At 42.7% G+C, this 12,361-nt stretch overlaps 1 protein-coding gene across 2 annotated transcripts; it reads left to right on the top strand.

Moving 5' to 3' along the window:
* The first annotated feature begins 215 nt into the window (after nt 1-215).
* LOC309699672 (zona pellucida sperm-binding protein 3-like) lies at nt 216-8,150 on the top strand. Of its 2 annotated transcripts, none has more exons than XM_082522792.1 (11): nt 216-682; nt 776-878; nt 1,319-1,437; nt 1,518-1,636; nt 2,601-2,704; nt 3,377-3,554; nt 3,757-3,874; nt 6,899-6,990; nt 7,116-7,210; nt 7,734-7,871; nt 8,012-8,150. In XM_082522792.1, exons 1-11 carry the CDS (start codon nt 326-328, stop codon nt 8,134-8,136), a joined length of 1,548 nt encoding a protein of 515 aa, XP_082378918.1. In that variant the 5' UTR covers nt 216-325; the 3' UTR covers nt 8,137-8,150. The 2 variants fall into 2 exon arrangements, with proteins under 2 accessions (XP_082378918.1, XP_082378917.1); XM_082522791.1 differs by having other exon boundaries at nt 7,704-7,871.
* The last annotated feature ends 4,211 nt before the right edge of the window (nt 8,151-12,361 follow it).

Genomic DNA, 12,361 nt, shown 5'->3' with positions numbered 1-12,361 from the left:
TGGTTTTGCCAGAGGTTACTTCCTGTTAATAGGGTGTTTTTCCTTCCCACTTTCACCAACTGCTTGTTCATAGAGAGTTATCTGATATTTGGAGTGTTCTTTGTTTTATTGTAGGATCTTTATCTTACAGTAAAGCACCTTGAGGTGCTGCTGTTGTGATTTGGTGCTGTATAATGGAGCAAGCGCAGCAATCAATACTGAAATACTCCAGGCTGGAATCCAATCAAGTCATTAGGAGTAGGTGGAGCCAGTGCCAAGTTCCTATACCTGATTTCTGGTGAAGAGACAAGCACAGCAGTGCTGTTTTGTTTTGTGAAAACTTCTAATGGAGCTGGGGTTTGTGTTCAGCTTTCTGCTTTTCTTCTTAGCTGGAAACTTCTGCTTCGCTACACAAAATTGGTTAAACGTCAGCACCAATGACACTTTTAGCCAAATCCCAAAAGAACAAGTGACAACAAGCTCGCAGCTGCCAAGATCACTGCAGACAGCCGGACGTCACTCGAGCGAGATGGAACAAAAGGATCCGGCCGGCTTTCCTGTCAGCTACCGGGTCAGGAGCCACCAGCTCAGGAAGCAAAAACCTTCCCAGCTGGAGCAGGGGGAGACCGTCCAAACTCAAGAGTTGTCACAATTGCAGGAACAAGACCCAGATCTAAACCTAGCAGTCAAGCAGAAATCAAAGGTAGTGTAAAAAAAAAAAATTATTATTTTTGGACAGCTACATAGCAATTATTGAATTCTCTGAACTATATAATCCATTCGGATGATATTCCAGGTTCCAGTGAAGTTTGAGGAGCAGGTTCCTGTGCCAGCTGACAGTGTAGTGGTGCACTGTGGCGAAGTAAAGGTCACCATTGAGGTCAAGCGAAACTTCCTAGGTAATGGCTGCCCATTATTTGTTTAAATTGATCGGATTTGCAGGGGTTTTTTTTTTTTTATCCGCAGTGGCACCGGCACAGGTCCACTTAACATACCTTCTGCTCTGATGTCTAAAAAGGAAAGGTTTAGATTAGAGGCCCAAATTGGAAAATTGAATGGAACAGTGAAGATGGGATACTCACTGCTGATTACTGCAAATGGCACAGACAATGGTCTCGGTGATCAATATTACGTTTCCTCTTATTTCTTCACTCTGTGAAGGGGCATTCGGCTTGTCTGTCGGGTGCTCGAATGCTGATTTTACAGCAGTGCATTAAGAAACTTTTCTGTTTGTCCTGTGGCTGAACCTCCACTCCTCGTGAGTGTTATTGACTGAAGAATAAAATGGCCTCAGGTAATGGTCTCGATTTAAGCTGCGCCTTCTCCGCTTTGTTCTTAGGAAACGGTCAGTTGATCCGTCCGAGTGATCTGACCTTAGGAGACTGTGCTGCGGTAGACACTGAGAAACTCGTCCTGGGGTTTCAAACAGAGCTGGAGGGCTGCGGCAGCACAGTGACGGTGTGTGGCGCTCCGTTTTCTCAGGCCTATTTACTATTGTGCATTTCACTTCACTCTTAACTGTTTAATACTTTCTTCAGATGACTGAAGAAGCCATCATCTACACATTTACTCTGATGTACTCTCCGACTCCGATTAGCAACACTTTCATTTTAAAGACCAACCCTGTTGAAGTGGTAATTCAGTGCCACTACAAAAGGTAACGCCTTGTGGTTTACCCCCCATGCTCGTTAGAGATTCATTCTAAATGTCTGTAAAAGGATAAATGTAATCAATGTGATGTCAGAAGCTATGAGTTCAGCATTTTGCCTTCTCTCTGTTGCTGGAGGGGATGGATGGATAGGAGAGACCAAACCTAAGGCAGCTATGCACAAGTGCCATTTTTTTTTTCTCTAAATATTCAGTTTAATTCATTTTTATTTGTATAGCAGCAAATGACAACACCAAGATGCTTTATATTGTCAGGTAAAGACCATGCAGTAATGGAGAGAAAACCTCAACAATTAGGCAACCCTCTATGCGCAAGCACTTTGCTACAGTGGGAAGGAAAACTCCCTTTTACCAGGAAGTAACCTCCAGAAGTACTAGCTTTAAGGAAGGGCAGCCATCTGTAGCAACTGGTTCGGGGTGAGGGGAAAGAGGCAGGAATCATATTATATTCAATAAAAGTTGTACCACATGATTGAAACATAAAGATATTTATCTTTTTCAACTGACATTTATGCAATCATTAGACCTTTTGTACCAAGAGGAATTCACCCTCCTTTCTCATTACTTTCACTTCCCTGAGCCTGATGGTCGTCCAAATTTCCTAGAGTATACAAATCTAGCTGTTAGCACAGGTTGTACAGAGTTACCTCCAGGGCTTATGAATCTGTAGCACCGTGTCAGTATTACCATCTATAGGTGTCAGGATGCATGATGTCTCACACCAGTAACGGAGAACTGTAGCTTAAACTGGTTTAAAGTTCATCCTACAGTATATAGTACTAAAAATGCCCCTAAACTCGCCTTGGTGAGCCATGCACAAACCCCTTTTTTTATAGGTATGTTTACCTGCAGATGTTTAACTCCTATCTTTCTGTCCGTGGCGTGAATATTCTTCATCCTTGATGGGGCTCTCTTGAGTGAAACGCCCCTCCTTCCTGTAATTGTCTTCACAGGAGGCATTACGTAAACAGCGATGCCTTGAGACCCACCTCGAAGCCGTTTGCGTCCCTCATGCAAGTGGAACAGCGGCTGCACTTCTCCCTGCATCTCATGACAGGTGAGGGCAGGTCAGAAATGACAAACTTGGAGCTTATGTTCTGAGGGGAAGAGAAACTTTTGATGTGCACCAGCCGGTCTGGCTAATTTCCCCGGCGACAGGCGTAATTGCAATCACTTGAGGCCTCGCGGTCTTCGTCGCGACTGTTAAAGATGCTAAACACCGGCTTGATAAACAGGAGTGAAACTTTTGCATGGTGATGAGCTGAAATTACATGCCTCGTAGTTCGCAGCTGACCCGACGGGGTCACTCGCACAATGGAGTGATCAATATACTGCTGATTGTGTGTTTTCTAATTAATTCTAAGCTATGCGCTGCAGACAGGCACCGCACCACACTGGTGTTCATCATCGTCATCATATGAGCAGAACCGTACTCCAGCTCTGATTTACTTACTATAACCCTGTTTGGACTGGATGCAGTTATAAAGGAAATTATGAAAGTTTTAAACTAGTTTTTAAAGGCACAGACCTCATTTGTGTTTCCTACTCAGGTTAATGATTCATTTATTGTCCTCTTTAAAGTATTTTTCTCTTACTGTTCCAGTACCGATATCCTACTGTCTGCTGAAACAGTGCCACACTCTCTCCCACGGGCATCATTTTAGTTTCATCTAATCGGATTGATGGCCCCAGCATTACACTCATACTTTTTTCCTCTGTATTTGATTAGAGGACTGGCAGTCGCAGAGGCCTTCCAGCGTTTATTTCCTGAATGACGTGATGCACATTGAGGCGGCGGTCCTCAGGGGTAACCACGTACCTCTGAGGGTCTACGTGGACAGCTGCGTGGCCACTGCGAACCCAGATCCATACTCGCAACCCAGATACAGCCTCATTAACAACCACGGGTGAGAAGCTGTGGATCGTCTGTGGAATACTGTACCTTAAAGTGACACTAAATACGTCACTGCCTGTCTTTGTTTCAAAGAGTCCGCTAGACATAATAATCAAGACTTACTGTTAGGGTTACAGTTGTGTAACAAATGGTTCATATAATCAGCAGATTTATGCATGTAAAACTCACACCTGTTCTTTTTTTCCAAACATGAGATGTTTAACTGACACTAAGCTGACGGGATCCAAGTCTTACTTCATGCCGAGGAGCCACGAGGATAAACTCCACTTCCAGCTGAAGGCCTTCAGGTTCCACCAAGACGACAGGAAGACTGTAAGTAGTATAAAGATGTTTATGCAGTTTTGAAACTACTGATCACGTATCCTGAAGCTACTATAGAGAGGTGCGATTTGCAGCACCTGAGGTGTTAGTTTAACCACTTTACTTTTTTCTCCTTGCCTTCTGTTAGTTTTTATATATAGCAAGCCGACACCTAATATGTGTTTTGAAAGTGTTGTTTCAAGGCTACAGTATCCTCAGAAGCTTTGTGTGGAAATGGAGGAAATGAATGCCCTTTGTGGTAACCATTGATAACCATTTTATAGGTTTAGGATCCCTGCCATAAATATGAGCCAGTATCAACTCCAGAAAAGCTTTTCTTGTGTGCCTTTTACGTCAGCGTTGGATCGTAACATTACATTAAGTTTGATCAGTTTGCCATTTAGAAACCGTTACCTCCCAAATGCAGCAAGCCACTTTGAATCCATAAGAGCCTAAAACCGTTGCTATTGATGTGCTAATGCGAAACGGGCTAACGTTGTTTGTGAAAACACCGGGCTGTGGAGGACAGAGTGCCAAAATTAAAAGGTTATAAAGAAATTATTCGTTATGAAATGCACCACAGTGTTGGAGGAAAGCTTATATGAATTATGTTTCGTATTTATTTGTATTTGCTTTAATTTTATGAATTTTAAATCAAGTTTTCATTTTATTTACCCGTCTCTTCCTTTTTGTATCTTTAGAATTTTCCATTTATATTTAAATAATTACAGTTTTATTTTGTTAGACAGGAAATGCAATAGGAAGTAATTATAATTATATTATTTTTAATTGTTTTGAAGGTTTATTTCAGAATTCTCGTTTCCTACATTTCTTCCTTCTACATTTCTCATGTGCTTCTGTATACACGGGCTCTTCTGGGGGAACGATGAGGTATTCCCAAGTAATTCTAGAGATATAATCTGTCCAGCAGGTCCTGGGTCTGCCACGGGGCCTGATCCCAGGGTTACAAACTCAAAACGCCTCATCTGGGTAGTTTCCAGATGCCTGAACTTTTTTGAACTAGCTCCTTTTTGATATGGAGAAGTATAAACTCTACCCTAATCTCCTCCTGAATGACAAAACTCATCAAATGTCTAAAGGAGAGACCTGACCACCCTTTTAGAACAAGTTTATTTCTGCAATTTGTATCCATAGTCTCCTTCTTTTGGTTACTACCCAGATCCCGTTATCATAAGTGAAGGTAGGAATGTACAGTGGCTTGCAAAAGTATTCGGCCCCCTTGAACTTTTCCACATTTTGTCACATTACAGCCACAAACATGAATCAATTTTATTGGAATTCCACGTGAAAGACCAACACAAAGTGGTGTACAGAAGTGGAACGAAAATCATACATGACTCCAAACATTTATTTATTTATTTATTTTTTACAAATAAATAACTGCAAAGTGGGGTGTGCGTAATTATTCAGCCCCCTGAGTCAATACTTTGTAGAACCACCTTTTGCTGCAATTACAGCTGCCAGTCCTTTAGGGTCTGTCTCTACCAGCTTTGCACATCTACAGACTGAAATCCTTGCCCATTCTTCTTTGCAAAACAGCTCCAGCTCAGTCAGATTAGATGAACAGCAGTTTTCAGATCTTGCCACAGATCCTCGATTGGATTTAGATCTGGACTTTGACGGGGCCATTCTAACACATGGATATGTTTTGTTTTAAACCATGCCATTGTTGCCCTGGCTTTATGTTTAGGGTCGTTGTCCTGCTGGAAGGTGAACCTCCGCCCCAGTCTCAAGTCTTTTGCAGACTCAAAGAGGTTTTCTTCCAAGATTGCCCTGTATTTAGCTCCATCCATCTTCCCATCAACTCTGACCAGCTTCCTGTCCCTGCTGAAGAGAAGCCCCCCCAGAGCATGATGCTGGCATCCCCATATTTGACAGTGGGGATGGTGTGTTCAGAGTGATGTGCAGTGTTAGTTTTCCACACATAGCGTTTTGCATTTTGAACAAAAAGTTCCATTTTGGTCTCATCTGACCAGAGCACCTTCTTCCACATGTTTGCTGTGTCCCCCACATGGCTTGTGGCAAACTGCAAACGGGACTTCTTATGGTTTTCTGTTAACAATGGCTTTCTTCTTGCCACTCTTCCATAAAGGCCAACTTTGTGCAGTGCACGACTAATAGTTGTCCTATGGAAAGATTCCCCACCTGAGCTGTAGATCTCTGCAGCTCGTCCAGAGTCACCATGGGCCTCTTGGCTGCATTTCTGATCAGCGCTCTCCTTGTTCGGCCTGTGAGTTTAGGTGGACGGCCTTGTCTTGGTAGGTTTACACTTGTGCCATACTCCTTCCATCTCTGAATGATCGCTTGAACAGTGCTCCGTGGGATGTTCAAGGCTTGGGAAATCTTTTTGCAGCCTAAGCCTGCTTTAAATTTCTCAATAACTTTATGACTTCATGGTGTTGTTGCTCCCAATATTCTCTTAGACAACCTCTGAGGCCATCACAGAGCAGCTGTATTTCTACTGATATTAGATTACACACAGGTGCACTCTATTTAGTCTATAACACTCATCAGGCAATGTCTATGTGCAACTGACTGCACTCAGACCAAAGGGGGCTGAATAATTATGCACACCCCACTTTGCAGTTATTTGTAAAAAAATGTTTGGAATCATGTATGATTTTCGTTCCACTTCTCACGTGTGCACCACTTTTTGTTAGTCTTTAACGTGGAATTCCAATAAAATTGATTCATGTTTGTGGCTGTAATGTGACAAAATGTGGAAAAGTTCAAGGGGGCCGAATACTTTTGCAAGCTACTGTATATTGCCCACGAGTACTGAAGTAAATAAATCACTAAATTGTGTGATTAAAGGGGTTTTTGTTTAACTTCTTGGTCCATTTAATGGCATATTTGTTTTGAGTCAAATAGTTTTTTTTTGTTTTTTTTAAATTATGGCAGTTTTGGCTCTCCATACCTGTCAGGATTACTGATGCAGTTTGTCATATTTTGCACAGCAATAGCACATCCATTCTGAACACTAATACATTTCCATGTCGTTTAACTTTCTCATAGCTCTACATCACATGTCAGCTGAAAGCAACGCCAGTCTCTGCACCCGTCGACTCGGAGCACAAAGCCTGCTCATTCCTGTCTGAAGCCAAGAGGTCAGTTTACACAAAGATTGCTCTACTGTACAGGTGTTTGCCTTCAGATTCGTTGCCATGGCTCTAATGCTAATGCAAAGCTTTGCTGCGCTTCCTCCTAACAATGCATTTTCGGCTCTGGACAGATGGGTGGCATCAGGTGGAGACAATAAGGTGTGTAGCTGCTGTGAGACCAGCTGCGGCACGCAGAGATGGAAAAGAAGCCTTGCAGCAAATGATGGTACAGTTTGCAGAAGCGACGCTACATGACAACCTGGGACAGGTCCTGAACATGTGATGCCGGCCCAGTGGGGGGGAATTATGCTATTCTAACCACTTTCATTATGAAAAGCATTTGCATATGCAGAATCTGTTGATTTAATTTTGGCAAACATTATTTTAAAAAGGTGTTTTTTGTTAAGGGGCTGTGACTAGCTGATACAAGGCTGTCTAAAATGCCATAAAAGTAGCAAACATACATATTTTAGAAGTACTTTTTTGTATTTAGTTTAAATGCATTCATATGGAGTATAATGCAATCAGCCACAAACCTACACAAGCAGAGGTTCCACCCGTGTTTAGACGAGCTTGCTTGCACTCATTTGGCACACATGCCATTTATGTGGTGGATTGATTTTGAGTTAATCCCTTTAATTGTCCAACCAATCAGTCGTGTCGGGAATGGTTTACTCAGCTGGCTAAATGCACTAAGAAGATTGTTGTTTCCCTTCCAGCCCATATTGGATTTGCTTATTTTTATGCAGCTCTGCGGTGGGAGGGGACGGCTGCTCTTGGCCCCATCCTGCTGGAGGAGAACGTTGTGGAAGAGGGGTCGACTGAGCCGCTTGAGCTTCCTCCAGAACCAGTTTCTCTGCAGCAGACACAAGAAGTCACTCGAGCTGGTTAGACACCCACAAAACAACTCAAGGGGTTTTAAAAAAAAACACTCTGACTTGACTTTGTTCCCACTCCCTTGAGTTTTCTCTCAACTGCTAATAGAAGTGGTAATATTTGTCTTCTGTCCTCATCCTCCCTTTTTCAGCCTTGTTTTCAGCAGTAGCCCTGCTGTGTGGAATCTGGATGGCGCTTGCTGTGGTGTTAGTTTTCACCAGCACTGTGATTTGCAGCAGCCCTTGCAAACCCACTGGATACTCTGTTTGCACCTGATTTAAGAAAATAAAGCATTCATACCCATGCCTCGATCTTTGTTTTCCTCCCTTTAAGTATAGATCAAGGACCAGAGGTCTATTTAACCAAAGTTCATTATGCAATGGATATAAATTCCAAATTCGAACATGGGGGGGTTATCAAGGTTCTCCACAGCTGAACTTTTTCTGCTTTCACTTCTGCTTGGTGGCATCCACAGTGATGCTTGCATGCTTAGGTACTCTTGTGGTTAAGGGGCTGTGCTGGAGTGGCCAGCCTTGCGAGAAAATGACTTGGCCATAAAATGTACACTGTTAACACAACATGTTTTATATTACTCTATCAATCGGTATCCTTTAATACCAGGCAGGGTCTTACGTTGAGCCTGCTTCAAGGTGTGAACACATTACTGTATGTGATTCAGAGTTTTCATATGGCGCAGGGCGGGTGTGGCCACTGCCCGACCTTTATTGTAAATCCAATATGATTTTGAACAAACTAGAATGTAAAAGCGCACCAAAGAAAAAGTACTCGAGGTATAAAATGAGCCTGGGTGCAGACTCTTTTTGCTAAATTCATGCAGGGATGATTTGGTTGGTTCATTTTTTATTTTTTATTTTTTTTCCTCCAAGCTTGTCCAGCCGCTGCCCTGTTCTCTGGGAGCTAATTTAATACACGCCATTACTACCAAGCTGCCATGCAATTCACTTGAGCTGCTTGAGATTTTTCCATCTTTGTAATAATCCACATCTAAAACAAAGAACTCTGGAGGGGGAAAAAAATGGTAAAAGTAGCTGCACTGACAACACACTGCGAGGTAAAATAAAAAGTACCATTCCAGGAGCAATAGTCATATTTTCAGACTCGGGCCATTTTCATGTTTTTTGTTTTGTGTGTGTGTGTGTCCCCTTTAATTCACCCCCCTCCAGCTTTGTGCAAGTGGTGGAGTATTCATGAAATGGGGCTCATCATGAACTGTTGCTCACAAGCCCGGGAAGACGAATAGACATAATTAAAAAGCCCATAAAGGCGAGAGCAGGGGCTTTTATTACAGTAATATGTGAAGGCCTTGGTTTAATGGGGTGTTTGTTCCTATGTGCAGGGCTGACGGCTGTGCTAGTTTACTGCCAGAGCGATGCTGACCGCCCCCACCCTCCCCAGCTCCAGCACACCAGAGGCTAATAAAAAGCCATACCTAACGATGCACCAGCAGGACGCATGACAGCGACAAGCATGCACACTCTGAGGCACAGTGATGGACACTAACACACTAGACACGAAGCTAGAGAACAAAGAAGCGAGAACAGGAAACCAGTGGCCACATGTTCCAACAGAATGGCTTACTTTTGCAGTCTGAGGACGCACAATTGGCTTTGCATTCACTGGTAAACATATTTGCCTTTTTCATAATGGAAATAGCAACTAATACTTTTGCCCATTTGGAGGGAATGTGAAAAGTGAGATTGACATTTTCTTAGCAGCTCGCATCCAGAAGACACATTAGCTTTATTTTAATATTCACTCTACTTTTTAGTCTCTGCCAGCGTGAGAGAAAAATACTCTTCTTTAAGTCATAAATGCTGATTGCATTCTGTTGTTTAGTCCATTTAGAGCTAGACTAAACTTAAACCACGGGTGCTGAAATAAGCTAAAACACTTTGTAGAATTGGGTTTGTCTCTACTTAAAGTCTCAGGTACAGGCATAGATTTTGGATGTATGTGAAATGTAATCTGAGCCTACATATTCACTGTTAAATCTAAACTTTTATTCTTAAATGCGTTCATTTTTGACTTTGATAACAGAATTGTGTTTTTAAAGAATTTCCTTCTGAGCTGAACCACCTCTTTTTCTTTTTTTTAAAACAACACTGTGTGCTAAAAGTTTTTTTAGGACTGCAGACACAACAGATTTGCACCTGGAATTTCTATTGAGCCTTACTGGTGTGATACCTGTGGAATGTAGCTTGGCCTCAAAAAGCAAGGCATTGCAATCACCAGCCACCTTATTAGTCAGAGAGTGCAAATCAGAATTGCCTTAATTCTTTTGTGGTATAGACTGAGCAAGGTGATGGAAACATTTTTCAGAGATTTGGGTCACATCAACAAGATTGCATCACACAGCTGCTTCAGATTGGTTGCCTTCATATCGATGATGAGAATCTCCCGTTCCACCACAGCCCAGAGGTTCTCTGTTGGATTGAGATCTGGTGACTGTGGAGGCCAGTTAAGTACAGCCAACTCATGAAACCAATTTGAGATGTGACCTTTGTGACACGGTGTGTTAGTCTGTTGCTATCATTAGATGGGCACTCTGTGGACATAGACATGGTCAGCAACAGTTCTCAGGTAGGCTGTGGTGATTAAATGTATCCCCACACCATTATACCACCAGCAGCCTGATCCATTTATACGAGGCAGGACGGATTCAGAGTGTTTATGCCAAATTCTGTCTCTACCAGAAGCAGAACTCCAGACTCATTAGACCAGGGAATTATTTCTTTCCTCTTTCTTCCCCAATTTGATCTTCAGGTCAAACTTCAGAAGATCGCCTTGACCACGTCTACATACCTAAATGCATTGAGCTGGTGCCGTGTGATTGGCTGATCACATATCAATGGTTAGTTAGTGCCTAATGTGTGTGTGAACGAGTGTGTGCAGCTTCACAGACGCTGGATTGTGATTTTAATGTTATCTTTGTACTATTTTTAGTTGAATCTAAAGTTTAAATAAAGTTAAAGTCAACACACCGCAAAGTAACAGGTGGAGCTGAGCCTCCCGTTCGCAGGTGGCAAATAAAACTGAACCCTAGCTACATCCACGCTTCTAATATAAACTGAAGTCATTTGATGCTTTATTTCATTCTGGTAAATCGGCACATCTACCACGTTTCATTTAGCCGGCATGGGGCTCTTTTCTCCATTACAATCTAAATTCCACATGCGGGCTGAAAAGACAAGTGTGTTTTTTACAAACTCACCCCAAAAAAACAAGCCTGCAGCTTTTGGAGGAGTCAACAGAGTGTAAAACGTGTTAACGTGTTGTTATGGCCACATCAGATCATCATCATCATACTGAAGATGGTTGCCCACCCACAGATGTCTAACGGTTATAGAGGCACGGACTCAAGTTGACAAGCACAATGGTTGAGAGTCCTGAATCAGCCGTTTTCCCCAACAGGATGTGTGACCCTAAGGGCACAAGTGCACACACACCCACTCACACACACAGACACTCAGAGCACACGGCCACTTTTACTCTCATGTACACACACATACACGCGGGCCATCAAAAGTAATGGTGTGTGTCCAGTGGCAGGCAGGGAGAGTCCTCTCATGTCTGGCAGCCATAACGATATTATTGCTGTAGATGGAGCGTGCTGGGGAATATTGTTCCACACCATTGGTATGCTGCAGACGTCCTCTCATAGCACACATTGGTGGTGATGACAGAAGTTGGTATTAACACCAGACCTGTTGGTTGATGGTTTTGACAAGAAACCACAGCGTGCTGATTCCTCCTTGAGACAAGAAAACTGCTGTTATTTTCAACTGGAGCTGTGATGGTGTTGTTGTTTTTTTCATTTAACAAAGACAGACACAGGGGACCATTATCAAAGAGATTGTGATGTGTTATTACACTCAGCTTTTGAAATTCAAGGCAGACGACTCTATCATTTACTAGATCCTATCTGACCTAAAATATTCGCTCCTTTTTTTGAATGCAGATAAATATCAAAGGCTGTTTAATTTAATCCATGAATACTCATTGTGTTATTATATTCCTCTCATACAGATTGCACCGTTTACAGCCAGCCATGGTGTGGAGAACGTGCGTGCACGCAAACATGCACGCCACCTCTGTCCAGACCCATGATTAACCCTCTTAATTAAGAGTGAAAAAAACTTCTAAACGAAGGAAATGGATTTAATTAGCCTGATCTTAGCCCGGGAACGTGTGCACACCCTAAGACACACATACACAAGTACCGGCGTGCACACACACAAAACAATTAAGCCTCTTTTATCCAGGCTAATGGCTTCAGTGACTCAGAGCCTTTCTTATTAAGACTATCAATAATATGCTGATTACATGCATCCACCGGACTCCTTTATCGGGGCACAAAGGGACAAGTGTGCGTCTCTGAGGTTTCAGGGGTGTGGCGGTCTGTCTGTGCGACCTTATCTACTGAAATAGACATTTGGATTGTTTGGCTGGAGAAGCAAAAAGGGTTTTCGGTTTGCCGTGC

This window comes from Aulonocara stuartgranti, assembly GCF_965226115.1.
Source record: "Aulonocara stuartgranti genome assembly, chromosome: 23".
NCBI classification, from domain to species: domain Eukaryota; kingdom Metazoa; phylum Chordata; class Actinopteri; order Cichliformes; family Cichlidae; genus Aulonocara; species Aulonocara stuartgranti.
Note: the sequence above shows the minus strand (reverse complement) of the source record. Positions and strands in the feature narration are given on the sequence as shown.